The following is a 24,130-nucleotide window of genomic DNA, read 5'->3' as shown; positions in this document are numbered from 1 at the left end:
GCAAACCAAAGCTCGAGCTCTCCCACGTTCTCTCATCATCATGGTAGTTCGTCTAATCGTAGTGCATAAAGAGCTGACTCATACTCTCTCCGTGGTGGTTTCGCCTAATTGCTTCTGCTAGGAGGTTATCAACCTTGATAATGTCTAGCTTGTCTTGACTGGCCTGAGCGAGCTTGTGTTCGGGAATCGGGAACGCGTTAGTGATGACAATCTTGTCAATGACATCACAGTGGCTCATCTCCTCAAGACAGTCGCCGCCAAAGATGCCATGCGTGGCAAAGCAATACACCTTGGTCGCGCCACCGCGCTTGACAACAGTCTCAGCGGCGGCAATCCACGATGCAGACTTGTCCATCATGTCGTCGACAATGAAGACGGGACGATCTTTGACATTGCCGACAAGAGTCACCATGGTCTCGAGTTCGGGATTCTTGAGGTCTTCTTCTTCGTCTTCAGATGAAGCAGCAGCGTCATAAGTTCCGCCTAGAGCGTGTGAATGCTCCGTCTCTCTATTACGACTAGACGAGGCATTCGAAACGAACGAGGACATCATGTGATTGGGTATGTCGTCATCGCCTTCCGACGGGGGACGATTGCGCCAGGTGCTATGAGAGGTCGCGGACATGGATGGCGAAGGATGAGTGTCATCGACAATGTGGCCTTGGACTAGACGTCCATGAATAACATTTCGTGCGCGCTGTGATGGTTAGAAAGATGGCACAAGTCTTTGGCATGGACAAACCTCATCAGTGTACTCCTCCTCCTCCTCGGCGCCACTCTCATCTACATCCTGCCCCTCGGACGCTTCCTGTTCTTGGTTCTCTGCATCAGTTCGAATAGGCTCTAGTGGAACTTCAGGTTCGATGATAGAGCCTGCACGCATCGACTTGGAAAGTGGATGACTCCCTGCCGACTCTGAGCCAGCATGAACTCGCCGTACAAGTGGGTTTGTGGGGGTGCGTCTGAGGCTCGATTTGCCCGGTTCCGCTTTTGGATCGATTGTGATGTTGCTGATTGGTGTGACATCGGCATCTGTATCCAGCGCAGTTCGCACCAAACCTGGCGTCTCGTACGCACCATCCAATCGAAGTTGCTCAAACATGGCGCTTTCGTTCCAGTGCACTGCTGTGCCCGCCCTACGCCTGTCAGTCGTGACAATGCCGAAACTGAGTTTCAACGCGTCAGCTAGCGACGTGACGCGCTTTGTGCCACCCGGGTTCTTGCTAACAACCACAGCCTCCCTCCAATTGGGCACGTTGACACGAATCCAGCGCGCAATGAGGGGTTCGGCGACGAGGTTGTCAACAGGGCATTTGAAGAAGCCCTGCATCTGCGAAGCGTGCAGGTCAATTGTCATGACATGGCTGACGCCAGCAATGTGCAAAAGATTTGCGACCATGCGCGCAGTGATGGCACCGCGGTGCTGCTTCTTCTTGGACTGACGCGAGTAGGGAAAGTAGGGCATGACAGCTGCGACTGTTAGTCACTGGCATTGAGCTCATCGAGGTGCGCGGTACCTGTGACCGACTTGGCTGAGCCGCCTTTGCAGGCCGAGATCATAATCAGCAGCTCCATCACCGAGTCGTTGATTCTGACCCATTAGCCATTTGGCGCACGACGGGGCTGGGCTACGCACTTCTCGCTCCCACTCTGGACGATGAAGACATCTTTGTTCCGGATCGAAGTATCTGCAGGACTTAGCGTGTGTTATATAGGGCGAGAGGGTGAGGGTGAGGGCGAGGTGAGCGTACGAATGGTGACGGAAGTTTCTCCATTTTTAAATTTGCCCAGGGTTGCGGAGCCAGGCTTCATGCCCAGGCGGTCACAAATGCCCTCGACAAGCCTGGGATGCGAGGTGCCGCCAAAGACGATAGCGCCCCTCATGGTGGGCGGTCCTAGGAGAGTGACGTTCTCGTAGTGGGCAAATTGTGGTGAAGGCCGATGAGGCCTGGCAAAATTGCTTGACATTCTAGTAGCTGAGCTGTCGGCACGTCGGGGGTTGGGCCTGCCCCACTATCCGCTCGCTCGATAGGGCAACGACTAGTCGGCAGCCAGTGGCAGCCCGCACCTGACTCGCGATCACCAAAAGCGACGTGCACACACACACACCCACACACACCAAGAAGCGACGTAGTAGGAATTTGGGCGGGAAGTACAGCTCGAAAGGCAATCTTGACCTGCAAGGAATCGACACAAAATGCACATGGTGAGCTGGCGGGGCTGCTGCTCCTTCTTTATGCACATGGCTGCACTACCCAAACGTCTTACAAGCAGCTGCTGCGCTGGCACGCGACCACAGAGTCGCTTCGTCTAGCCAGTCAGGGTCCTTAAGTAGACCACGATGCACCTCTGTACCTGCAGAGCCTCTCGAGTCCCCGCCTTCCACAATACCATGCAGCCCGTCTAGTCTGCCTTTTTATATCCACTGCTCGACTCGGCAATCGCAGCCACGCGAAGACTTGTTCGGTTACACAGGCTCACCGCTTGCTTCTGTACACCCTCGATGGACTCGATGGTGAAGGTTGCCCAAGCTACATACATGGCGGTCTACAGCAAAAGCCACCCTATTGGTGGCTCTGATGTGATGGAGTCATAGCCGTCGAGCTTCATGGGCGGTTGCAGTGTCAACGCATCACGGACACGGGATTTGACTTTGTTCTGTCATACTAGCCGACCTGTTTGAGGTCAGGTGGCCCAAAGCAGCCAGTGGCCCGGACAGACATCGAGAGTTGTCTTGGAAGAAGGAAGCACAAATAGATATTGGCGTGGGTCCGTCAATATGCTCTGTACATCACTCGAGGTCCTGTAGGCGCCGATGACTTCTCGGCAGTGAGATGGTGGTGGCATGGCTGGCAGGCAGCTTGACAGCCAAACTGGCAATACGATCAGCTCTATGCCAAAAGTATTGTCGAGCTACTTGGGTAGTATGCATTGATGTGGGAGGGGATAGTCTCCCTGGTGCAACCATGGAGTGTGCTTGAAAGAGAAGCAATGATGCTCCACAGGGTAGGCGGATTGATGATGGACATGGTCGGCCTCTGTCTTGCTGGTTGAACGGTGTGATGGTGTCGACGAGGCTGTGCAAAAACAGCCCGATTGGCTGCCGGGGCTGCAAAAGGAGCGGACACTAGTAGAGGCCATCTGGTCCCGAACACCAGGTCTGGCGGCACGATCTGGCTGTGCGTGGAGCTATGGTGAAGTGACAGAAAACGGCGTGCACGACAGCAACGCTTGGGGCTACGAAGGGGCCGGCAAAAGCTCGGCTTGCCAGGGAAGGCAGTTTTCCAAGAGCCTGGTCCGGGGTCGGCAGGCAGGTTGAGAGCGGATGGGACGTGGTACACGGTCATGTTTGCGCACGATTGCCTCACAACCGTCGAGGATGGAGACGGGCGATGGAGCTAGCCTAAAGGACAAATGGCCATCGGGGTTGCACGATCTGGCATCGTGGCACCGGGCGTCAGGGTCAGCCCACGAAGGTGAGGGCAAGACCAAGATGGACGACTATGGGCGGGATCCCAGCACCCCACCCACATGGACGTGTTGGTGGACGGGGGAGGGAGGGCCAACTGCATGCGGCCGAGGACTCGGAGGGCGTCCGGGGCTGGTTAGCTGGCTGGCAGGCTGGCTGGCAGGCGGAAGCGGTGGGTTGCTTTTGGCGTCCATCTGGCGTCCGGGCGTGGAGGGAGAGTTTGGTGTGGGCATTGGATGCACCAGGTGTTTACGGGCCTGGTGGGTGGTGGAGAGGAAACGGGCCGGGGGAGAGGGACGCCCATGCATAGCGACGGTTTCGGCAATCGTGTCTGGGCTGCCGGGCGGCCCATGCGGCTCCTCAGAAGCGCATGTGGGCAGCCGGGATGGCCAGTGGGCGCACGCCAGCAGCCAGCAAAAAAGGAAACGCACCAGGAGCCAGTGCCGCGCCCAGCCTAGCATCGACTCAGACTGCAACTGGCACTCGGTCGCGCACGCCGTGGCTGCATACATGCTGAGCCTGTCCCAACGTCTGTTTGTGGACGAGAGCGCATATGCCATCACCACAACGCGGCCGCCGAGCACGGTTAGCCGTGACACACTGGCTGCAGCAGCGCTGCCCTCGATCCCTCGCCGAACTATGCCATTGCGCCCTGCCCTGGCCTGCCCTGGCCTGCCATGCTCTCTCGGGCCTGCTGCGGCCTCTATACGGCATGCTCGTCGCGGATGCGGCTACGGGCCAGGCAGCCTGTCGTGGTGGACAGAGCCATCCCGGAAGATCAGACGGAGCACGAGCGAGACGAGCGAGACGAGTGAGGCAGAGAGGCAGAGAGCGAGAGCGAGGTAGGTAGAGCGGCTGGCCCACTCCCTCGTGGCACCGTCAAGACCATCTCTTGCTTCATCGGTCCGGCACCCATCCGCCTTTGGATCTCGACACTCGACCAAGGCACCACGGCCAGACGGCTGCACGGCTGCGCGCTGCTGCTCGTTGTACACACCCACTTGCACTCGGCCTGAATGGCCGTCGAATGGCTTGCACTGTAGCCAAAGTTTATTCTCCGCTTCTCCCCCCCCCAAGCCTTTGACAAAAGGCAAAAAGGCAGCTGGCAGCTGGGAGCAACTATAAGACGGCCCAAGATCCGCGTCGTTAGCGTCTGCAGTCTGGCAACAAGCAAGCCCTGGAGTCGTTCCTTCTCCAGCAACCATCCAAACACCGCGGCTGCCTCTTCTGCCTCTCCTGCCTCTTTGGTCTCCGCTCGCTCCTTCCTGCCTCGTCCCTGCCCTCGTCCCTGCCCTCGTCCCTGCCCTCGTCCACCTCCACATCCTCCTCCACATTGACTTTTGTTTTGTCAGCCACGATCAAGCCGGCCCTAAACACCCTCGCTCTCAACCCTCCCCCTCCCCTTCCTACCCTACCTTGACTTCGTTTCCTCCTTGGCCCCTGCGGTGCGGCCGCCACTATTCACGTCAGTACTCACTCAACCTCAATTGCTATATCTACTCTTGCCATCCCCCACCCAATCTCACCCACCACCACCACCTCTCTCTCTCACTTTCACACCCACTCACTCACTCACTCACTCACACATATCCACAGTCGTTCCCGCTCAATTGCCATCGCTTGTCCACCCGTCTTCTCCCCATCTTTGCAATGGCCCGTCCCAGCTGCTCCCATAGCTTCAAATTGATCAAGTCCGACACCACTCTCGTTGTTTGGACCTGCAACTTGTGTCACAGCGGGCCCTTCACCTCCATCTACGAATGCGATCAGTGCAAGCTCAAGACGTGCCAGCCCTGTGCCTCCAAAGCATGAGCGAGTAAGTGCCTCATACCTCGCACACACCCCAGTCGCCCCTCTACGCACCCCAAATGGCATCTTGCATCACCACACATGCGAGCTGTGCCATGTGTCGGTCAAAAAAAATCCACTCTGGCTGACGCTGACTCGCTGCCGTGTAGATGGAATGCATGGATCGCCAACTACGATCCAGCCCACCCGAGATCCCGGTAACCAGATATGTATCTAGACGCACGCGACACGGCCCAATACCCTTCGCTCTCCGCTTGGCAACATGCCCGCTCCCATTCCCGATCCATCATACCACCTGGGTTTCCAGTCACGCCTTGCTTCTCCCCGACTCCATCACGTGGCCTTCTTCTTCTTCTTCTTCTTCTTCTTCTTCTTCTTCATCTTATCCACCTCTTAGCATGGCGTTTTGGGTGGCCCCATCCATCGAATCGTTTGATGCCAAAAAAAGCAATCACCTTACGACAATGGCACGTTTTTTTTCTCCCGCTCGGAACAGGCTTCCGCGCTTGCTTTACAAAAAGGAAGGGGTGTGGTACCCGCTTCTGGCCGTTTCAGATCGGACTAGGCTCCTGTCTGGCAAATGCCGCCTTCCCCTGTTCTACCATTCCTACATGGTCTCTTTCCTCAATCACATTATGGTCGCCGAGCCCACGTGGGCTCCATTTTTTTCTCTTGTGTTTTGACCCTACAACGACTGGTGCAAACCATTATGCCCTAATGCTTTCAAATTTCCTTTCTGCTCATCATCTGGTACTGCTACATGGGGTTTTGTATTTGATTACTATACAAAGTTGTCGGCTTGAGCTATCTGTACATCTAGACGCCCTTGGGTGGAGATTCTGTTTCACATACCCACGAGGGCGCACGTCTTGGCAGCTGTAATAGACAATAATCCAACACACTGATTTCATCAACGACTCGCCTCCCGGTTGATTCCTATAGCCGCTGCATCGCTAAGGATGGTGACTTACCTCGTGCAAGAATTAGCTCGCGCAGGTTTCAGGACTAGGGTCTGCACGCAGTTACATGGCTTGCACGAGCTGAGACGCGTATCCTCGATGCGAGGTGAGGCTTTTAAGCTTCGATATTCCTTCTCCAAAGGGTTCGGTGCATACATGGCTCCCAAGACAAATCTGTAAGTCCGAATGAGGCACAAACCGCGAGCCGCTCTCGCTTGTCTCAGCTAAACTGCTGCACTTGCGCCACAGCGGACCGTGACAAACACCTATTTAATCGCCACTGGCGTGTCTCTGAGTGCGGTTTTGACAAAGTCATGACCACTGTGTTATGCTAGCCCTGCGATTTCTCAAAGAACGATTCATCCGACATGATTAGAGCACACAAGCAACTTTTTTCCATGCTTGCATCGAAAGACTATGAGAATCAGGTTCACCCTGCGTGTGGGTGTGACGTGCATGCAACAGATAACCGTTCTCAGCTTCAACAATGAAGAGGTCTCCGCCAAAGGCGCGATCCTGGGGCGGATGACCGGCAGATAAGGTCATTGGTCAGAGCTGTGGCTGTCCAAGGATGGCATACTTACACAACAAACCGATGGCTAAGTACTGCCCCTCTCGCCTACGGCCCTTCACCCACCCGCTTTCTAGCCCAAAGTCTCGGCCCGCTACATACAACTGATGTGCACCCGTATGGCAACATCAGCCGGCAAGAAGAACCTTTTCGCATTCCTCGTCTCACACGACTGTAATCACTACCATTGCGTCGCGCATATTCAAACGGCGGCCCTTTTATAATTTTCTTTCTCTTATCCGCTCATGTTTTTTTCTGATCGTCCATCATCCTCTACGATGCTGTTGCCTTGCGCTATAAGCGCTAAAACTCCAGCTGCCATCATATGCAAGCATAGCTCCACAGCAGGTACTCTTTCAATAGGCTTCCACCAAATCTCCGTTCGGCGGACACAGCACCATGCACCTTTCGCCTGCATTGGGGCCACGGCCACTCAGACAGTGTGATCCAGCCGCACAAAGCCGTCAGCCAGCCACGCGCCAAGTATGGCACCTTTGGCCCCCATCTTCATGCCATATATATATATATGCTGTCCCCAAACCAGCCTTACATCCTTTTCGTCCCATTCTTTACTTGTCTTGTTTCTATTTGCAACTGAACCAGCTATTATACAGAGCAAAGGGCAAGCATGGGTTCGGATAACGGCGATGACACGCAAACCGGCGTACCTCAGGCAGCCATCGACGAGTTCTGGGATAGCCTTATCACCAAGAAACCAGCCAAAGTCACCAAGATATTCCCGCAAAGTCTGTATGCCAACCTGCTCCCTCCCCAAAATCCAGTCGGAAAAGTCACAGGCAAAAATGCGGCCGAATCGTACAAGGCCGCTGCAGCAGAATGTTGTGCTCGCGTCAAACGCATCGTGAAAGAATGTATCCGAACCAATGAGAAATTCACGGACCCGGACTTCGATATCGGTGATCTATCTGATGGGAATTGCCTCGAAGGACTCATGCACTGGTACAATGAAAAGACTGAAAAGTCGCCTGCGGTCAGCTCATCGCAGCTAGGCAGAGCCCTCTCCACCCTTGTTCAAAGCGGCGTCTTCATGGGAGACGGTGCGCCATTCGACTTCAACACTACTGCCAAGATATTGACCCAGAGATCAAACCGGAGCTCAGACGGTCCAAAATCAGTGCATCGTATTGATTGGATTTTTGACAAGCCGGAGTTTGTCATTGATGGCTTCTCTAGCTCCGACCTCAAACAGGGCTCGAGCGGTGACTGCTGGTTCATTGCTGCTGCCTCGACAATCTGCGCCAACTCTTCGTTGATGAAGAAAGTCTGTGTCGCTAGAGACGAAGAGTGTGGTGTCTATGGCTTTGTTTTTTATAGAGACGGCGAGTGGGTCTGGACCGTCGTTGACGATAACCTCTACCTCAACAACGCTGACTTCGATGCCGAGTGGGGTGATCGATACGATCCAACCAATGCGCGAGAGATAAAATACAAAAAGAACTATCAGACTGGATCCGAGGCACTCTATCTTGCCTCTTGCGCTGATGAAAACGAAACTTGGCTCCCGCTTTTGGAGAAAGCGTACGCTAAAAGTAAGAACTTCTTGCACACATCATTACACAGCTGACAAAAGAACAGTACATGGTGATTACGATGCCATTGCTGGTGGATGGAGTGGTGAAGCCGTCGAAGACTTGACTGGAGGTGTCACAACCAAGATCCTGACAAATCGTGTATTGAGAAAAGAGAAGCTTTGGGAAGAACTACTCAAAGTCGGCAAGGATTTCTTGTTTTCAGCTTCATCACCGAGTTCAAGCGCATATGGCGACGACTCGGATGCGCTCAAGGGTCTTGCCCTCAGCCATGCCTATTCCGTCTTGAAGGCTGTAGACGAGGAAGATGAAAATGGCAAAAAGTACCGATTGGTATTGATACGCAACCCGTGGGGTAGAAGGCAGAATGCAAGTATAGGCGAATGGACGGGACCGTGGAGCGACGGCTCGAGAGAGTGGACACCGTACTGGCTCGAGAAGCTAGGCCACAAGTTTGGAGATGACGGACTCTTCTGGATGTCCTACGACGATTTGCTCAAGCGATTTGATCTGCTTGATCGAACTCGCCTGTTCAACGAAGAATGGACCGTCGTGCAACGGTGGACAAGTGTTTCAGTGGCATGGGTCACTGGCTATCTAAACATGAAGTTCTCCGTTGAGATTAAGAAAGCTGGCCCGACCGTTTTCGTACTCTGCCAGGTAAGTGCCACCTCTTATCCCGCTCTTCGTGTACTAATGATAGTAGTTGGATGAGCGCTATTTCAAGGGTTTAGAGGGCAAATATAGCTTTGACCTGCATTTCATCTTGCAAGAAAAGAATGCTGCAGTTGGCGACCATCTGGTCCGTGCCCGTGGTCCTTGGTTTGGGAACCGCAGCATTTCTGCCGAGGTCGACCTCGAACCTGGTGTATACGAAGTTGTGCCCAAGATTGTTGCCACACGAGATCCAGATGGACCTGAGGTCCTGGATGTCGTGAAGAAGCTGGCCGAGCGTAACCCGCAGAAGCTCCGACAAATTGGACTGAACTACGACATTGCAAACGCAAAGGGCGTATTCGAGCTTCCTGAAGAGGATAGGAAGAAGAAAGAACAGGAGAAGAAGGAGGCAGCAGAAGAGAAGGCAAAAGAAAAGGAAGCCGAAGAGAAGGAAAAGGAGGAATTCGAAGCCTGGAAGAAGGAGCAGAAAGCCGACTACGAGGCTTGGAAGAAGAGGAAGGAGGAGAAGGCTAACGAGAAGAAGGCCAAGGAGGAAACAAAAGAGCAAGCCCCCGAATCCAAAGAAGATGTCAAAGCCAGCAAGACTCAGACGGAACAAGGCGATGTCCCGAAAGATCCCGCTGCCGATTCAGAGCACAAAAAGGACGGTACACCTCCTTCCGCTCCCGAAGGAAACAACACCGATGAGACGGTAGGTCTGCCACCCAAACCCACGGATTCGGAACCGAAGCCTCTCACCGCCGACACTCCCAGTACCGCCCCCGAGAGCACCGCCAAAGACGCTAACGAACCCACACCTCCATCCGACAGCCCCAGCAACTCCACCTTGTCAGACCCAACACCCACCTCCGACGCCTCCACATCAGCATCTGCGTCACAACCTCCCCCAGCACCAGCAGACCAAGCACCAGAGCCACATCCCCCGTCGCCACCAGCAGCAGCAGCGCCACATACCTCATCCTCGCGTCCCGCAGTCTACTACGACGACGCCCCAGTCCAAGGCAACGCCCCAGTCCACTATGACGGGCCCCCAGTCTACGGCGACGACCCCGTCCCTCCTCCCCCTCCTCCCCAAACCCCAAAACCAGACAACGAACTCAAACCCTGGAATGCAGTCTGCGTCCTCGGCCTCCGAGTCTACAGTCTAGACGCTGAAGTCAGCATCAAGCTCGTGAAGCCGCAGAGCGTGGAGGAAGCGGCGATTCTGGATGTGGATGGCGGCACGCAGGCTGGGGCTACAATGTGAAAGTGGGGCGGGCAGGAAAAAGCTAGGGAAGAGGGGAGGAGGTGGTGGTGGAGGAGGAGGAGGGGTGGATTAGCAGGCAACAGCAAAAAGGGCTAGAATCTAGACTAGCCGATCTATGTAGCCACAGTGAGATCCGAGAGGGAAGGAATTTCGAACCGGTGGGATGGCAAAGGGCAAAAGGAACAATCGTGGTCGTTTTTCCTTTGTTTTCTGCTAATCTGTTGAGTGGACGGGGGGAGTGGATGACGAGGGGACGATATCGGTGGCGAAGGCTTGAGCAAGTTTTTTTCTTTCCTTCTTTGCTTCGTTCTTTTTGTTTGCTTTGCGAGAGCAGGAGGTTTGGCGAACAGAATGTGGGCTTCATGATGTTATGATGAGATGAATGACTTGGAGGTATTGGAGGTGGCGTCGTCGTCGTCGTCGTTGCTATGATCAAGGTTGATCTTGGCTGATCGAGCTGGCTGGCTAGTTCTCTCTCCTCTTCTTTTTTTCCTTACACATATTCTCCTTGTTCGGCTCGGAGAGATGCTCAGCTCTTCATGATAATGTTTCAAAAAAAGGAATTTAGGTTCATTCGTCGCTCGGAAAGCTTTTACAATATCACGCTACTACACTCATCTTTGTGTCCCTCGCACAACAATGATCATTGAACCGTACTTGCTTCATCTCACCCCCGGTCCAGTATCCCTTACTGGGCCTCCGTGACACCATGCAGAGCAATCTGCGCTCTAATAGACGATCCATTGCCAACGTTGAAGTTGTCCTGCAGGATCATGCCCTCGGCCGTTAGCACATCCCTAAATGCAACCTGCGCACTGCCAACCTCTGCGGTCTTGTTCAGCAGCGAAAGTTGGAAGCCAGCCGGGTTAGCCAACATATCAGTGGTGATAGGAATAGTGAACGCCTGGTCAAAGGAAGGGTTAAAGATATCGGTTCCGGGTGAGTACGACTTTGCGGCTGTCTGGAAGGTCTTGTCACCCCATGTGACCTTGACGCTAGGGTTCAGCTCGTCGCGGTGACCATGGAGCTCCTGGACACCAGCAATGAGAACGGTAGCGACACCGCAGATTTGGCCTTGGCCTTGGCTTTGAACGCCTGGGGAAGACAGCACCTGCGGGTCGTTGACGAGGTGGAAGAACTTGGCGTGGATCACTAGCCTGCCTGGTGTCTCTTGGCCCTTTTGCGTGAGAACGAGTTCTTGTGTACCCCCCTTGAGGAGGATCTCCTTGATCGTCGTAGATCCGAGTCCCATGTCGTCATCACCAACCACGTCTTCGTCTTGGATGTCTACAGTGATGTCCTGTTCAAAGTCCGTAACTAGGAAGTCGTGGGACTCGTTCCATTCGGGCTCGCGGTTATTATCCACAGTCGAAGTCTTCCACTGCCCTTCAGCACCAACTTTGACCTTGACGTAGCAGTCCGGCACGTCTTCAAGCTTGACCTTTGCCATTAGCTTCTTAAGGCCGCTCTTCTTCTCGCCCCTCTTGGGTACGTCAATCCCGGTCGCCTTGCCGATGGTCACACGAACGACTCCGTAGTGCGGCTGGAAGGCCTTGAAGTAGTCGGTATTGGGATCCAGCTTGACTAGGAAGCGGTTCGGGAGTACTGCCATCGAATCAATGACACCAAGAATGGTCTTGCGGACAGTGCCATCGATGAGAGAAAAGTCGGCAATGTTTGCAGCATCTGTGAAGTCCAGCTTCAGGGATGGTGTGTTGAGGAAAGCAATCTGGACGGCCCCAATCTATGTTCGAGTTAGCATACGCTTTGGTTACTGGCTGACTGGTTGCATGACTTACCAGAGGGATAACGTTTACCAATGGGCACAGCAAGACGCTGATACGACCCTTCATATGAACTCGCTCAACACCCTGAGTGTCATGTTAGTCATACTCCTGGCCTGCTTTCGATTCATACCAGACATACTATTTTTGGAACCATTTTGCCATCAAGCTCAAAGTCACATACACCCTCCCAATTCATATCCATGTCGAGCTTGATGCCTCCAGCCGAGGTCTTATGAACATCAACATTCGAGAAACCAATTGGAATATGGCCGAAATCAATCTTGACGAAGCGCAGGTTGGCTAGCGGGCCAGGAAGTGTGGTGGCAAGGATTGGCTCGACTGTGTCTTTAATGATGTTGGAACCAGCTACACAGATGTTGGGCCATAGGTTCTTGATGATGTCGTTGAGGAAGCCTGGTTGACGTGTGTTAGCAACTTGTGAACTGGGGTTGGTCGTTAATAGCTTTTGTCACATGCGTGGGGTTGATGAGGGGCAGGAGAGCTGTATAGTTGGACCAGGGTATTGAATGCTTCATTGCGTATCTCGTACCTGCGGGCTCGGCCCCTCCAGAGGCAGTCAGATGTTCGACAAGCGACGCGGGTGCCTGGTTCGCCATGATGTGTTGTCAATTCGTCTCTCTCTTGCTATGATGTTGTTGAGGTGATCAAAAGTAAGCTCGAACCAGCAGGGATCGAGTTAATATCTTTGTGGTTATAGGTAATAGGAACAGGAGTCTGACAAAGGGAGAGAGATGGGGAAGTGGTCGGAAAGAGTACAATTGGTAGCAAAAGTACGCAGCCAGTTCAGAGCTACACGCAACACCACGTGTTTGAGCCTGTTTGTTTGTGTCCATTCTTGGAACTCACCACTTTGACGTCACGTCACATTGTCTAAAACGCGCCTGTGCTGCAGCTTGACGATGTCAACCATGCAAACCCCGCTGTGGCAGGTGGAAGCCACAGCTGCTGAAAGCCACACTCCGTCACGTGCCCTGAACCACTCACAACTTCCTTTGCGCTTATGTCAGCATAGTTCCTGGATTCCACTGCTACACTGGCGGTCTTTCTTTTTCAGATACATCGGCTCCACCTGCCCAGGCCCATCACATCATCCCAGTCGTCTCGAGGCTCAAGGATCAAATACCACAAAGCCACTCCAACGCCACAAAGCCATCCTTTTCGCAATCCCCAGGAGCCCCTTGCGCCTTCCCGATCGCCCAGCCGATACGAATGATACGATCAACCCTGCGCTGCTCATGGAAAGCAACCATGCGTCGTTTGTTCGCTAATCTGGCTGGCCTTAAAAGCAACACATATACCCCAGGCTCGCATCGGTTACCCCGAACTATCATCCTGGCGGCTTAACTTTTCTTGTTAAACTCCCTACCATGCATTAGCGACATTTGCATAACAAAAACATTGCTTTTCCTCTATCCTCTCTGTCCAGACCATATCTACGCCCCGAGGGCTGCCGCATTGAGGTATGCAGGGAATCAGGACGCTCAGACCGGCGTTCAAGTCGACCACGTTGTGGCGAGGTGGCTTTGTCATGGATCCGTGGGTTTCATTTTCTGGATCCACATCCCTCCCATGTTACCATGTACCATGTACCATGTACTTGCTGTTACATGGGAGAGGTAGTGGATCGAATCCTAGCAGAAAGACCTGGCAGGTTTCGATCGTGGACCCATGGATCTTATTTTTGGCGGTGCGATACGCGAAGTGAGATTAGCGACAAAGAGAGGATGGATACATGGAGAGTGTGTTGCATATACAGGGATACGAATTTCTTGGCAAAAAAAAGACATGTAATCACGGACTATCCATGCAGCGACATTAACCCGGGGAATTGCTTTTTCTACTGTCAAGTAGAGTACTCCACCCACAGACCTCCTCTCTATGGCGGCAAAGGCTTACCGTTGGGCGTCGTACCATTACAAGGCGTCTTCAACTTACTCGCCTCAATACTCTGTACCACCTCTCCCTCATGCGCAATCAACACTGCCTCGCCACTTGGCTTGTATGCCTCCCAGCCCAACTTGGGAAGTCCGTGAATGGGGTCCTTGGCGAATGCCAAATAGTAATCCTGCACCTGCTCGCTGACCTTGCGCTGGAACTCTGTGCCATTGCCCCTTGCAATACCGTAGGCGCCGAAATACATTGGAACATCAGACGAGTGGTATGCACCCTCCCAGAACTGGGGTGCAATATTGCTAAAGTTTCCAGCGTAGAGATAGCGGAATGTGGTAGTGTTTGCTGTGTATCGGTCGTCTGTTGTTTGTGCAGCAGGGCATAGGAAGTATTGACCTGTTGCAAAGTCTGACTGAGCTTTGGGGGGGCCATATGTCTTGTTGTACGTTCCGAATGCGGTACCCTCGTCCGAAGTCGTACCGATTATGGCAGGCTTGCGTGAAAACTTGCCAGCCAAAGCGCGAGCAGTAACGTCTGAGAAGAATGCGCGGTTGTCGAATACCGGTGTGAAACTTAGGCTGGGCGATGTGCCGTTATCGGCGTACTGCTTGAGGAAGCCTTCAATGGCTGTATGGGGTACGCGACGGAAGCAATCAATCTCGGCTTTGGGGTTGGAATTGCTGCATCCAAACTGCTTGGCGACAAAGGTGAAGTTTGTCTGCTGAACGTCGGCACTCGCAATAGGGAGCAGAGCCGTGCCGGAGTTCATGATGAAGCCCGAAACGATAGGGTCTTTGGGGTAAGCGAAGTTGTAGTTGTCGACGGAAGAAGCACCCGCAGACTGTCCCCAAAGTGTGATGCGAGATGGATCACCACCAAAGTTGCGGATGTTGTCTCGGATCCATTCCAAAGCCAGGCGTTGGTCCAGTAAGCCAAGGTTCTGTTCGTTGGCCTTGAGGCTCTTTGAGTTGGGGAAACCAAAAATATTCAGACGGTAGCTTCATATGGTGAGTACTTCCCCAAAACAAGGAGGGTTGTTTGTTTCAACTTACTTGATTCCAACAACAATGTGCTCTCCGGTCCTCTCAACCCATCTTGAAGGAATTTGATACGGAACAGTAGGTCCGCCAGTCACAAAACCTCCGCCGTGGATCCAAACAAGCACAGGCAGCAATTCCTTCTTGTGACCCCCATCCTGGCACTGAGCCAAAGGCGCCCAAATATTGAGATTCAGACACTCTTCAGATTGGAAAAGGCGCGGCGTGATGATAAACTCTGGCGCATCGGTGAGCCAAACATTAGGCCTATCGACCTCGAACTGAGGACAAGAAGGACCCAACACATTCGCCTCGATGACCTTGTTCGACCTCTTCACCGGACTCGGGGGCAACCATCTCCGTGCTCCCACCGGCTGCTCTGCAAATGGGATACTAAGGTACTGCGCAACATTCGGCGTTATATCATCAGTGAAACCCCTGACCTTGCCTGACGAAGTCTGAATAACCGCTGGGCTTCCAGCAGCAGCCCAAACAGGAAACTGGGAGAGACCCAAAAGAAGTGCCGTCACTCTTGCCATGATAAGCGAAGAAAAAGATGCGTGTGAAGGGTATCAACTATATTCTCAGAAACCCCCAAATTCCCCGCGCTTTTTGTACCCTTACTTTCCCTTTTTTTCCCTAAATACCTCGGATATAACGAAATAGCTCTACTAGTACTAGCCTTAACTTTCTCCACCTGGCGGCGGAAAAAAAACGTGTCTGGGGCCCCAGCTTTTTCCTTAGCCGTCTCCAAGTGGCCCGCTCGTATTGACCATTTGACATCATCCGAGGTTTACGCGCAGCCTCGTCATTGGGTCGTTGATCAAAATTGTTAGGTCATAAGGTCCACCTTCCTATTGCAATCTAGCCCCGCAGTTCCATGACTTTAGAGTAACGGGAGTACCTGTAAGCGTCAGTTGCAGGGGGTGCGGGGGGACACACAGATCTAAGGGAAAATAAGCTCTTGCGAAAATTATACTTTGGCAATGACGTTGTGCGACTAGAAAGGGCGGACCCTTGCCCATTTTTTTTTGGAATAATCATCACAACTTGCATCGTGGAAGGTGATCTTCGTCTCGAGACAGAGAGGCGATTTTTTTTCTTCTATCCTAATGGAGGGGCTCTCTTCCGAATCTCGGGGAAAGCAAACGAGGTCAACGGGCTAAATGCCGGTCCCACATTGTACGAATCGGCAGCATTACCGAGCAGGTTGAAGCCTTCTTAAAGCGGATTGTGGCAGTTTAGTATATATTCAGGTTCTATCAAAACACACCTCCATAAAACCTACCTTTTTTTTAAAACCCTTTACTTCTTCACTTATCTATTCTCTCACCTACTCTTCCAATCCCATACCTATATACACACTCCTAGGACGAAAGAAAAGAAGAAGGGAAAAAAAAGATGAAAATCCTCATCACAGGCGCCAGCGGCTTCGTCGGCCAAATCCTCGCCCACCACCTCCTCGCCACAAACACAGCCACGCACCTCCTCCTCGCCGACCTACACACACCCCCGTCCCCGTCCCCCTCCTCACAAAACATCACCTGCACAGCCGCAGACCTAACCTCTCGCGATGCCTGCACCTCGCTCATCGCCCAAAACCCGGATGCAGTCTACATCCTCCACGGCATCATGTCGAGCGGCAGCGAAGCCAACCTCGATCTGGGACTGAGCGTAAACTTCGAATCCGTGCGCACGCTGCTCGACACGATCCGCACGCAGCGCCCAGGGATCAAAGTCGTGTTTACGTCGTCGTGCGCCGTGTTTGGACGCGCGGCGGTGGAGCATGTGGTGACGGAGACGGACGTGGTGCCTATGCCTGAATCGAGCTACGGGACACAGAAACTCATGATTGAGTTCCTCATCAACGATTACTCGCGGAGGGGTCTGATTGATGGGCGTGCGGTGCGGTTGCCAACCGTGTTTGTGCGGGCGGGGGCGCCGACGGCGGCGGCGTCGTCGTTCGTATCGGGGATTGTTAGGGAGCCTGTCAAGGGCATCGAGGCGGAGTTGCCTGTGGATCCGAAGATAGGGATTTGGCTTACGTCGCCGCGGACTTTGGCGGCGAATTTGGTGCATGCGGTTAAGGTGCCCAAAGAGAAGTTTGGGCATTTTAGACAGGTGTTGTTGCCTGGGTATACGGCGACGAGTGGGGAGATTCTGGATGCGTTGGAGAAGGTTGCGGGGAGGGAGACGAGGGCATTGGTGAAGGAGAAGAGGGATGAGGGGACGGAGAGGATTGTGCTAAGTTGGCCGGCCAAGTACGATACTACTCGGGCGAAGGAGCTGGGGTTTAGTGAGGATGTGGGGCTGGAGCAGACGATTAGGGATTTCATTGAGGGAGAGAAGTCGAAGGCTGAGTCATGATGGAATGAGGTATACGATTGATGAATGTAGATGACGACATGGCATAGATTACACTAGATTACAAAATCCATGTAATGAACATTGTGAAGATTTCAAGGCGCATCGTCAAGTTATATGATATCTACATCAAACGGTACCAGGTACTCTGCTCGTCTTGAATTCGAATCGTTATATTGCCAAACAGCAAGCTGTGTATCAGAATCAAAACAGAGCTTAGTCCTTGACCGCGTCAACCTTATCCTTGACCGCATCATCCTTATCCTTAACGACATCAACGTTGTCCTTGACCACCTCATCTTCATCCTTGACCACATCAACCTTTTCTTTTTCAGCACCATCTGTATCCTTCTTAGCATCATCTTTGTCCTTCTCAGCATCGACGGTTTTCTTTTCAGTCTCAACCAAGTCGTAATCGGTATCAGCCTTGATGTCCTCAGCATCAAATACCAAAGTCCGTCTTTTGATCTCTCTTGGCAGAGGTGAAGTCGCTGGAATGTCTACACCAATCAACGTGTCCTTGGCCTTCTTAAAATCTTCGGCTCTTTTGTTATCATCAGGCGTGGGTGAGGATACAGGCGTCTTATTGCCCCACCCCTTTCTCTTCTCACTTGCCCAAGTGCCCCAACTAGAGAAGTAGGCACTGGCTCTCGCTTGTGCGTTCGAGAGATCCGGAGCTTGTGGCGATTTCCCTATAGGCAATCAGTCTGAATGTACTCCTCAAAATTTGATCAATACACTTTACATTTCTTTTCTTCCTCAGTTGCCCGACCCTCCTTCTCAGCCTGAATTTTTGCTTCTTCAGCCCTCTGCTTCTGAGTTTCACGCATGGCCTCCATCTCCGCCCACAGTCTGTTGTAGGCAGAAGAGAACCTTTGTTGCCCTGCAGCGATCTGCTTTCCAAGGATTTCTCTACTCTTTTCGAGTCGTTCATCAAGGTGCATTTCTGCTACCTGCCTAATCGCCAAGCGAGAATCAGCACACATACTCCCACGGAGACTGCTTGGAATGTGGGGTTGTTCCAAATACTAAGAAGGAAGACTTAGTTGGGGTTGCAAGGCGAAAGAAAAGAAGTGGAGACGTACTGTGCTAGTCGGCGCTGAACGTCTTCCATGCTGAGACCACCAGAGCAGGGATGCTTGGGATCAACAATGTCGAAGAGATGTGAGTCTGTGAATTTGTTCCAGATGCGGAAATTCTCCGTCTGCATCCAGGCCTGTACCCAGTCATTTGAAAACTCGCTGGCCGGGTCGCCCTCGACATCAGTGATTACGGGCTCTTTATGTGCGTGCTTCTCCATGTATAGTTTGTATTTGACTGAGCTTAGCATCGCAAGGAGGTACTCTTCAAACTGCATGCGGATGAACTCTTCACTGCCAGCGTATCCATGGTCCTTCGGCCGCCCCGGATCCGACTCATCCCATGTATCGTGGACTGTCTGGGTTAGGAAATCGATCCATCGCCGGTCCGGTGTTGAGAGGACCGATGCTTGACGAAGCGAAGCCGAAGTGATGTTCACCGTATGGTCATCGAGATTGATGAGGATGTCACTGTAGCGATCTTTTTGCTGTAGTAACAATGAGTTTGTAGAGCCAACAATGTATGACTTTGTATGTTGATCTGCCAAAACATCGAGCTGCTGGAGCGGGGTATACGGTCCGAATAGCGAGCCTGTACCAAACAACTGCAGGGGGAGACCCATATATGCAAGCACTGCGATTCGTTAACACGATGGGCTGTCGTCGGGGGTTGGACACTAACAAGAAGCACGTTCTGACGTTTTCAGAGACGTTGGCGTGACACACTTCTCCTCGCACGAATTGAATTTTGGGTCAGCAGCATCCTGGAGGTGGCGAATAAGGCCGGGTATCAGAGAAATAAGAGCAAATTGCATCATGCATAATCGCTCGCAATGAGAGCCGAAGAAAAGAACCTGTTGGGTGTCGTGTCAACACTAGTGTGCCAGCTGTGCGCGCCATCTCTCTCGATTGCCAGAATGTAGCGTACCTTTGGTTGGAGTAAAGCGCACTTGAAAAGAACCAGAGTCTGCCATTTGAACTCGTGTATGAACTCGCGCAAAGAGATGCCGAAGTAGTGGTCCTGCTGCCCTTCCTGGTTCTTAAGCAGCTGGGGTAGACTTTCTGTAAACCGCTCCAATATCTCAATGTCTCTAAAGTCTCTGTAGTTTTGTGTCAGCCGCATGACCGGCCCTCCTTGTTTTGAACAATATACCTTTGCGCAAACCACAACTGAGTAACAACGCTCAACTGTGCCTTGATGGCGCCAAAATGCTGCGGGCTGTTGCTTATAACCACTACCGCCTTTTGCACCGTACTCCTTGTAACCTCGGCCGGTCGGTCTATGAGCTTGCTAGCGTCGAGTTGTCGCGTACATGAGATACCGAAAAGAGAGGTTGCGGGCTCGGTCGGGGTTTGTGCACGGCGAAGGGTGAAGTAGGAGTAGTCTTCGGTGGAGGCATGAGCGCCATCGCTCAGGGCCATGAACGGCAAGAGGGACCAGTCATTGTCGGCTGCTGGGTCGGTTCCCTCTTCTGCACCAAGCCAGAGTTCGATTTCGGGGCCTCTAGCATTTTTTATCAGCAAATCTGTTATTCTGGTACAGATGGTCCAAAAAGCCCCCCCCCCCCTTTGCCCACTCCGTGAAATAGTATCTGAGCTTACCGCGCATGATGAAAATCCACCACACATACAAGCGGATTAAGTGTCGCCATGGTTGTGCGCTCGTGAAGATGTCGCACGGCGGTCAGGTTCTCGAAAGTGAAGAATCCAAGGCCATAGGGGCCGGGCTCATGTCCTATGCATAGTTGGGGAACGCGATGCGAGCGGTGACGAACAACACCCGTCCCACCATCAGCCAGCCTTACGGAGCTATGCCTCTTTAGGCTCCTAGCCTCGGCGAGCGCCACCTCGTCAGCCACCCTTGAACAGATGCATCACTAAGACCACCAGACTGGATAGGACAATTAACAGCATAATCTCATATTCTTACCTAAGTTAGGCCCATCGCCCAGTCGTGTCATGAAACATTCCTTTCGTGTACGAGCATTGATAATTCAAAAGACAAAAAATAACACCCATGTCCATCTACCTCCGCACTTTCATGTCACTTTGGTCCACCAAACGAGACCTTGGGAATCTTTGAGAAAAGCCAAATCCGCCTGCTCCACGCAGATGATACATCGAACTTTGATAAACTGTATGACTCGGTGCTGAGAACTGTGAAAGTATTATGGCTGGATTCGGGACATCCATTGGCGATTAGCTGCCGTTCTCCTGCTCCTGTACTGCCGCATCAACGTTGTGGTAATCGAGGATCTCCGAGTACCTGCGAATAAGTCAGCTTCTTGTATTCTGCGATTTGCCTAGTTGTGAACTTACATCATGATCTTCCAGGTGTCGACTGGCAAGTCTGCGTCGTTGAACGACCAATCGAATTTCTCGTCGGCTACCGGCTCATCGGTCGGGTCGTGGTATGGTGCAAGGTATGCGTGAGCGAGAGCCTGCTCTGCTCGTACGCGCTTCCTTGGGTCAAAAACCAGCATGTTTTCTAGAAGATCAACCGCTGTGGAAAATTAGCCTAGCACTCTGGATATTACGTTTTCAACACTTACCATCAGGCTCAGCGTTCTTGAACTTGTTGGCCAATGGTTGCCTCTCGCGCTTGGGAAGCGATTGAACGAATCGCAGTGTCTGTAGAGTTTTAGCCAAGGCTCCTCGCGATTTTAGTTGGGCGTGTTCACGTTTTCACTGCAGATGGTCTGAATAACATCATCTGGGGGAGTGCCCAAAAGCTCCGTGATAATGGAGAATTGGTTCACGTGGTCCTTTCCAGGGAACAGGGGCTTGCCCTCAAGCATTTCGGCAAAGATGCAACCCGCGCTCCAAATGTCAACCTCCACGTCGTACTTTTGCCACGTGAGCATGATTTCAGGTGCTCGGTAGTATCGCGTCGAGACGTAACCCGTCATTTGGGGGTCTTGTATACGGGCGAGACCGAAGTCGCAAATCTTGAGATCGCAGTTCTCATTGACGAGGATGTTGCTGGGCTTGAGATCGCGGTGCACCACACCAGCGGAGTGGACGTATTTCAATCCACGCTTCTCAAATCAGCCAAAATTTCTTTCCTTGTTTTCTTGCACGCGTTGGATTGGTTTCTACTACGTACCAAAATCTGATAGAGAAAGTATTGGATAAATTGCTTCTCAAGCGGCCTCGAGGTAAGCAGACGGTGGAGATCGGTGCCGAGGAGCTCGGTGACGAAGTAGCTGAATTGATTGGTGTATATTCATGGGTGGCCATAATTGGGCTACTTACATGTCCTCGAGAGGAGAGATGAAGATATCGCTCAAACTGATGATCTGGGTGAGGTTAGAGTTTTGTTTGGAGGCTTTACAGCAGAATTGCCCACATTTTCGTGTCGAAGGTGCTTCAAAAGCTTCAGTTCTCGATATGTCCGCTTGGACAGAACTGGAGTGCTGAAGGGCTTCATGATCTTCTTCACAGCTACCGCCTGGTTGGTGAGCTGGTCTTTTGCTGAGCTGCGGCTAGAGTCAACACTGAGTTATTCGTGAAGATGGAGAGAAATCGTACCAAACGAGACCGAATGCGCCCATGCCGACGGGCTGCAGATCGGTGTATCTGTGGGATGTTAGCAGAGAGCCAGAGGTGACGAGGTGGGGCATGTGTTCCGCACCTGCTGGTAATCTCGAAAGTGGTGCCAAAAATCTGGGCGCGTACGAATTCCGCCATTGTGGATTGTGGTGGTTATGGCAGTGCGACAGGCGCGGGGTGGAGGACTTTGAGTAAGGGGGCTTGGGAGGGTTGTGGGTGGAAAAAGGCAGGCTGGACGTGGGGAAGTCGCGAATATTCGGAACTGAGGAGCACGTCGAGGCTGCTAAATACAGACAGATGTTATTGGAGTCGGTAATTAGACCCGGCAAACAAGGCGATTGCGCGACACTGGCTCCGAGGACTCGTTTGCGAGAACTTCAGAGTTTGCACCAGGGTATGGAAGACGGTTGGGAGGGTAGCGGCCGTGTTTGATTACCGCCTTGAGAGTGTGTGCGTGTGTGGACAGGCAAACGGGCGGGCGAGGGTGAGTAGTGGCGCCGGCAGAGTCAGCTAGGTGCAACACACAGGGATGGAGGGGGGCAGTCAGGAGAGTGGCAAGCGTGGAGATGAGCGGCAAGAAGAAGAGGAGGAGCAGGAGAGTGAAGGTCTAGGAGGGCGACGAGGGGCAAGGCACCAGACGCGATGAGGGATGCATGGCCCGGGCTCTAGACGTCTCTTGCTCTCACGCAGGTTTTGGCGTGTTCAAGAGTGACGTCACGATGGTCTTTGGGAGTTGTCGATAAAAGCCCGTGCATCACGTCCAGTACAATTTTTCCCTGGGCCCATTGAATGCTCAGTCCACGCGTAATGGGCGGGCGTGCCATGGGAACGCGGCCGACCTGCTTGTCCTGCCCAGGTACCCCACCACGACCGACGTCAACAGCTGTGTGCCCATGCCGGCCTTGTCCCTCTCCCCTCACTTCACGTGGTTTGCCGGCTCGTGCGCATTCCCGCCTGGGATTCGCTCGCGCTCGGCGGGGGATGCCATGGGGACGGGAGCATGGAGTGAGAGAATTAACTCAGCTCGACACGGAGCGGAAGAGTTGCCTCTCTGTGTTGGGTCTGTCTGCGGTTGCCGTGTGAGAGAGTGGCGATGTGCATGCCTGGGCAGCAAGCTGTGCCTCGTTGCTGACGATACGATCCAGCAGTTGTGGCCGCACATGGCAGCCAAGCCCTGGTGTCATTCCGACGTAGTAGTGTATGCAGGTGTGTACATATGTAGGTACATGCGTGTGTATGTATGCATGTATGTACTTACATACGTACAACACCGATACATACATACATACACATGGAGTAAGTAGCATACACAGCAAAGGGGCCCGACATGGCAATCGCCCTGGATGGCAGCCACGATCACCATGGCAATCCGATGTCTGCTAAATGTCCATGGACGCCAGACTAGGCCCAGGTCACGCCTGCACTGCGCTGGACTGCGCTGGCCTGGTGTGGTCTGCTCGGCTTGCTCCGAAGGCGTACTTGGACTTGGTTAGTTACGGACGGCACCCCTGCGGCTATCACGGCAGGTTATAGCCAGCCATAGCCGCGGAAGCTGACAGTACCTACACAACGTGGTAGCGGCAGCTGACAGACGTGGTGTTCCCGGGGCGGTTCAGGTGCAAGAGCATAGAGTGTCGCTGTCTGCATGGCGGGCGCCGGCTCCAATGGTGTTTCGTCGCCACGCGTCATCATGCACGACATGGCCGCCGCCTTGTCACTGGGTAGCGCCCGACTCTAGACGTGCAAAGCAGCGCACGACAGGTGGATGCGGCAAGGCTCAGTGTGTATGCTGGATGGGGTGCATGTATGCCATTGTGTTGTGTGTGTGTGTGGGCTGGCTGGATAGCTAGCGTCTCACAAGGCGAGCATGGCAGAGGTCTGGCCAGCAGGCCCCTCAAGCCAGGACAAGCCAGGGGGGAACGAATGAGAAGGCGCGTCCGAGGAGCGTCGCTGTGTGGGAGCAGGCGGTCCTTAATTTAGACGTCATTTGGCAGTGCAGAGACCAAACTGACTGCCTGCCTCGCCTGCCGATCCAGGGCATGGAGACGAACTCTATCGTGCAGGCGCCCAAGGGCATTCCGCTGCCATCCCGCGCGGGTAGGCCGTCGTCGCCTGCTG

The 24,130-nt window shown here is 53.1% G+C and overlaps 8 protein-coding genes across 8 annotated transcripts; 3 read left to right on the top strand and 5 right to left on the bottom strand.

Annotated features, from left to right (window-relative positions):
- Nucleotides 1-52: 52 nt before the first annotated feature.
- On the bottom strand, nucleotides 53-1,884 carry COCMIDRAFT_8071 (uncharacterized protein; the record flags this gene model as incomplete). The annotated part of the gene is made up of 5 exons (XM_007692954.1): nucleotides 53-697; nucleotides 743-1,470; nucleotides 1,518-1,591; nucleotides 1,637-1,688; nucleotides 1,752-1,884. The coding sequence occupies 5 exons, from the start codon at nucleotides 1,882-1,884 to the stop codon at nucleotides 53-55; spliced, it is 1,632 nt and encodes a 543-aa protein (XP_007691144.1).
- Nucleotides 1,885-5,119: 3,235 nt separating this feature from the next.
- On the top strand, nucleotides 5,120-5,281 carry COCMIDRAFT_103788 (uncharacterized protein; the record flags this gene model as incomplete). The annotated part of the gene is made up of 1 exon (XM_007692971.1): nucleotides 5,120-5,281. One exon carries the CDS (start codon nucleotides 5,120-5,122, stop codon nucleotides 5,279-5,281), a length of 162 nt encoding a protein of 53 aa, XP_007691161.1.
- Nucleotides 5,282-7,436: 2,155 nt separating this feature from the next.
- Nucleotides 7,437-10,282, top strand: COCMIDRAFT_39595 (uncharacterized protein; the record flags this gene model as incomplete). The annotated part of the gene is made up of 3 exons (XM_007692966.1): nucleotides 7,437-8,358; nucleotides 8,405-9,018; nucleotides 9,065-10,282. 3 exons carry the CDS (start codon nucleotides 7,437-7,439, stop codon nucleotides 10,280-10,282), a joined length of 2,754 nt encoding a protein of 917 aa, XP_007691156.1.
- Nucleotides 10,283-10,970: 688 nt separating this feature from the next.
- Nucleotides 10,971-12,686, bottom strand: COCMIDRAFT_39594 (uncharacterized protein; the record flags this gene model as incomplete). Its single annotated transcript, XM_007692965.1, has 4 exons — nucleotides 10,971-12,026; nucleotides 12,082-12,153; nucleotides 12,209-12,483; nucleotides 12,620-12,686. 4 exons carry the CDS (start codon nucleotides 12,684-12,686, stop codon nucleotides 10,971-10,973), a joined length of 1,470 nt encoding a protein of 489 aa, XP_007691155.1.
- A 1,280-nt stretch (nucleotides 12,687-13,966) lies between these two features.
- COCMIDRAFT_39593 (uncharacterized protein) lies at nucleotides 13,967-15,556 on the bottom strand (the record flags this gene model as incomplete). The annotated part of the gene is made up of 2 exons (XM_007692964.1): nucleotides 13,967-14,978; nucleotides 15,033-15,556. The coding sequence occupies 2 exons, from the start codon at nucleotides 15,554-15,556 to the stop codon at nucleotides 13,967-13,969; spliced, it is 1,536 nt and encodes a 511-aa protein (XP_007691154.1).
- An 862-nt stretch (nucleotides 15,557-16,418) lies between these two features.
- Nucleotides 16,419-17,384, top strand: COCMIDRAFT_39592 (uncharacterized protein; the record flags this gene model as incomplete). Its single annotated transcript, XM_007692963.1, has 1 exon — nucleotides 16,419-17,384. One exon carries the CDS (start codon nucleotides 16,419-16,421, stop codon nucleotides 17,382-17,384), a length of 966 nt encoding a protein of 321 aa, XP_007691153.1.
- A 213-nt stretch (nucleotides 17,385-17,597) lies between these two features.
- COCMIDRAFT_103803 (uncharacterized protein) lies at nucleotides 17,598-20,112 on the bottom strand (the record flags this gene model as incomplete). The annotated part of the gene is made up of 7 exons (XM_007692970.1): nucleotides 17,598-18,073; nucleotides 18,127-18,338; nucleotides 18,467-19,094; nucleotides 19,143-19,314; nucleotides 19,389-19,560; nucleotides 19,614-19,964; nucleotides 20,063-20,112. The coding sequence occupies 7 exons, from the start codon at nucleotides 20,110-20,112 to the stop codon at nucleotides 17,598-17,600; spliced, it is 2,061 nt and encodes a 686-aa protein (XP_007691160.1).
- A 547-nt stretch (nucleotides 20,113-20,659) lies between these two features.
- Nucleotides 20,660-22,150, bottom strand: COCMIDRAFT_8065 (uncharacterized protein; the record flags this gene model as incomplete). Its single annotated transcript, XM_007692953.1, has 9 exons — nucleotides 20,660-20,726; nucleotides 20,780-20,963; nucleotides 21,013-21,091; nucleotides 21,142-21,498; nucleotides 21,567-21,666; nucleotides 21,716-21,759; nucleotides 21,810-21,939; nucleotides 21,992-22,039; nucleotides 22,095-22,150. The coding sequence occupies 9 exons, from the start codon at nucleotides 22,148-22,150 to the stop codon at nucleotides 20,660-20,662; spliced, it is 1,065 nt and encodes a 354-aa protein (XP_007691143.1).
- Nucleotides 22,151-24,130: the final 1,980 nt, after the last annotated feature.

This window comes from Bipolaris oryzae (assembly GCF_000523455.1).
Source record: "Bipolaris oryzae ATCC 44560 unplaced genomic scaffold scaffold_147, whole genome shotgun sequence".
NCBI classification, from domain to species: Eukaryota; Fungi; Ascomycota; class Dothideomycetes; order Pleosporales; family Pleosporaceae; genus Bipolaris; species Bipolaris oryzae.
This window is presented reverse-complemented; position numbering and strand designations above follow the sequence as displayed.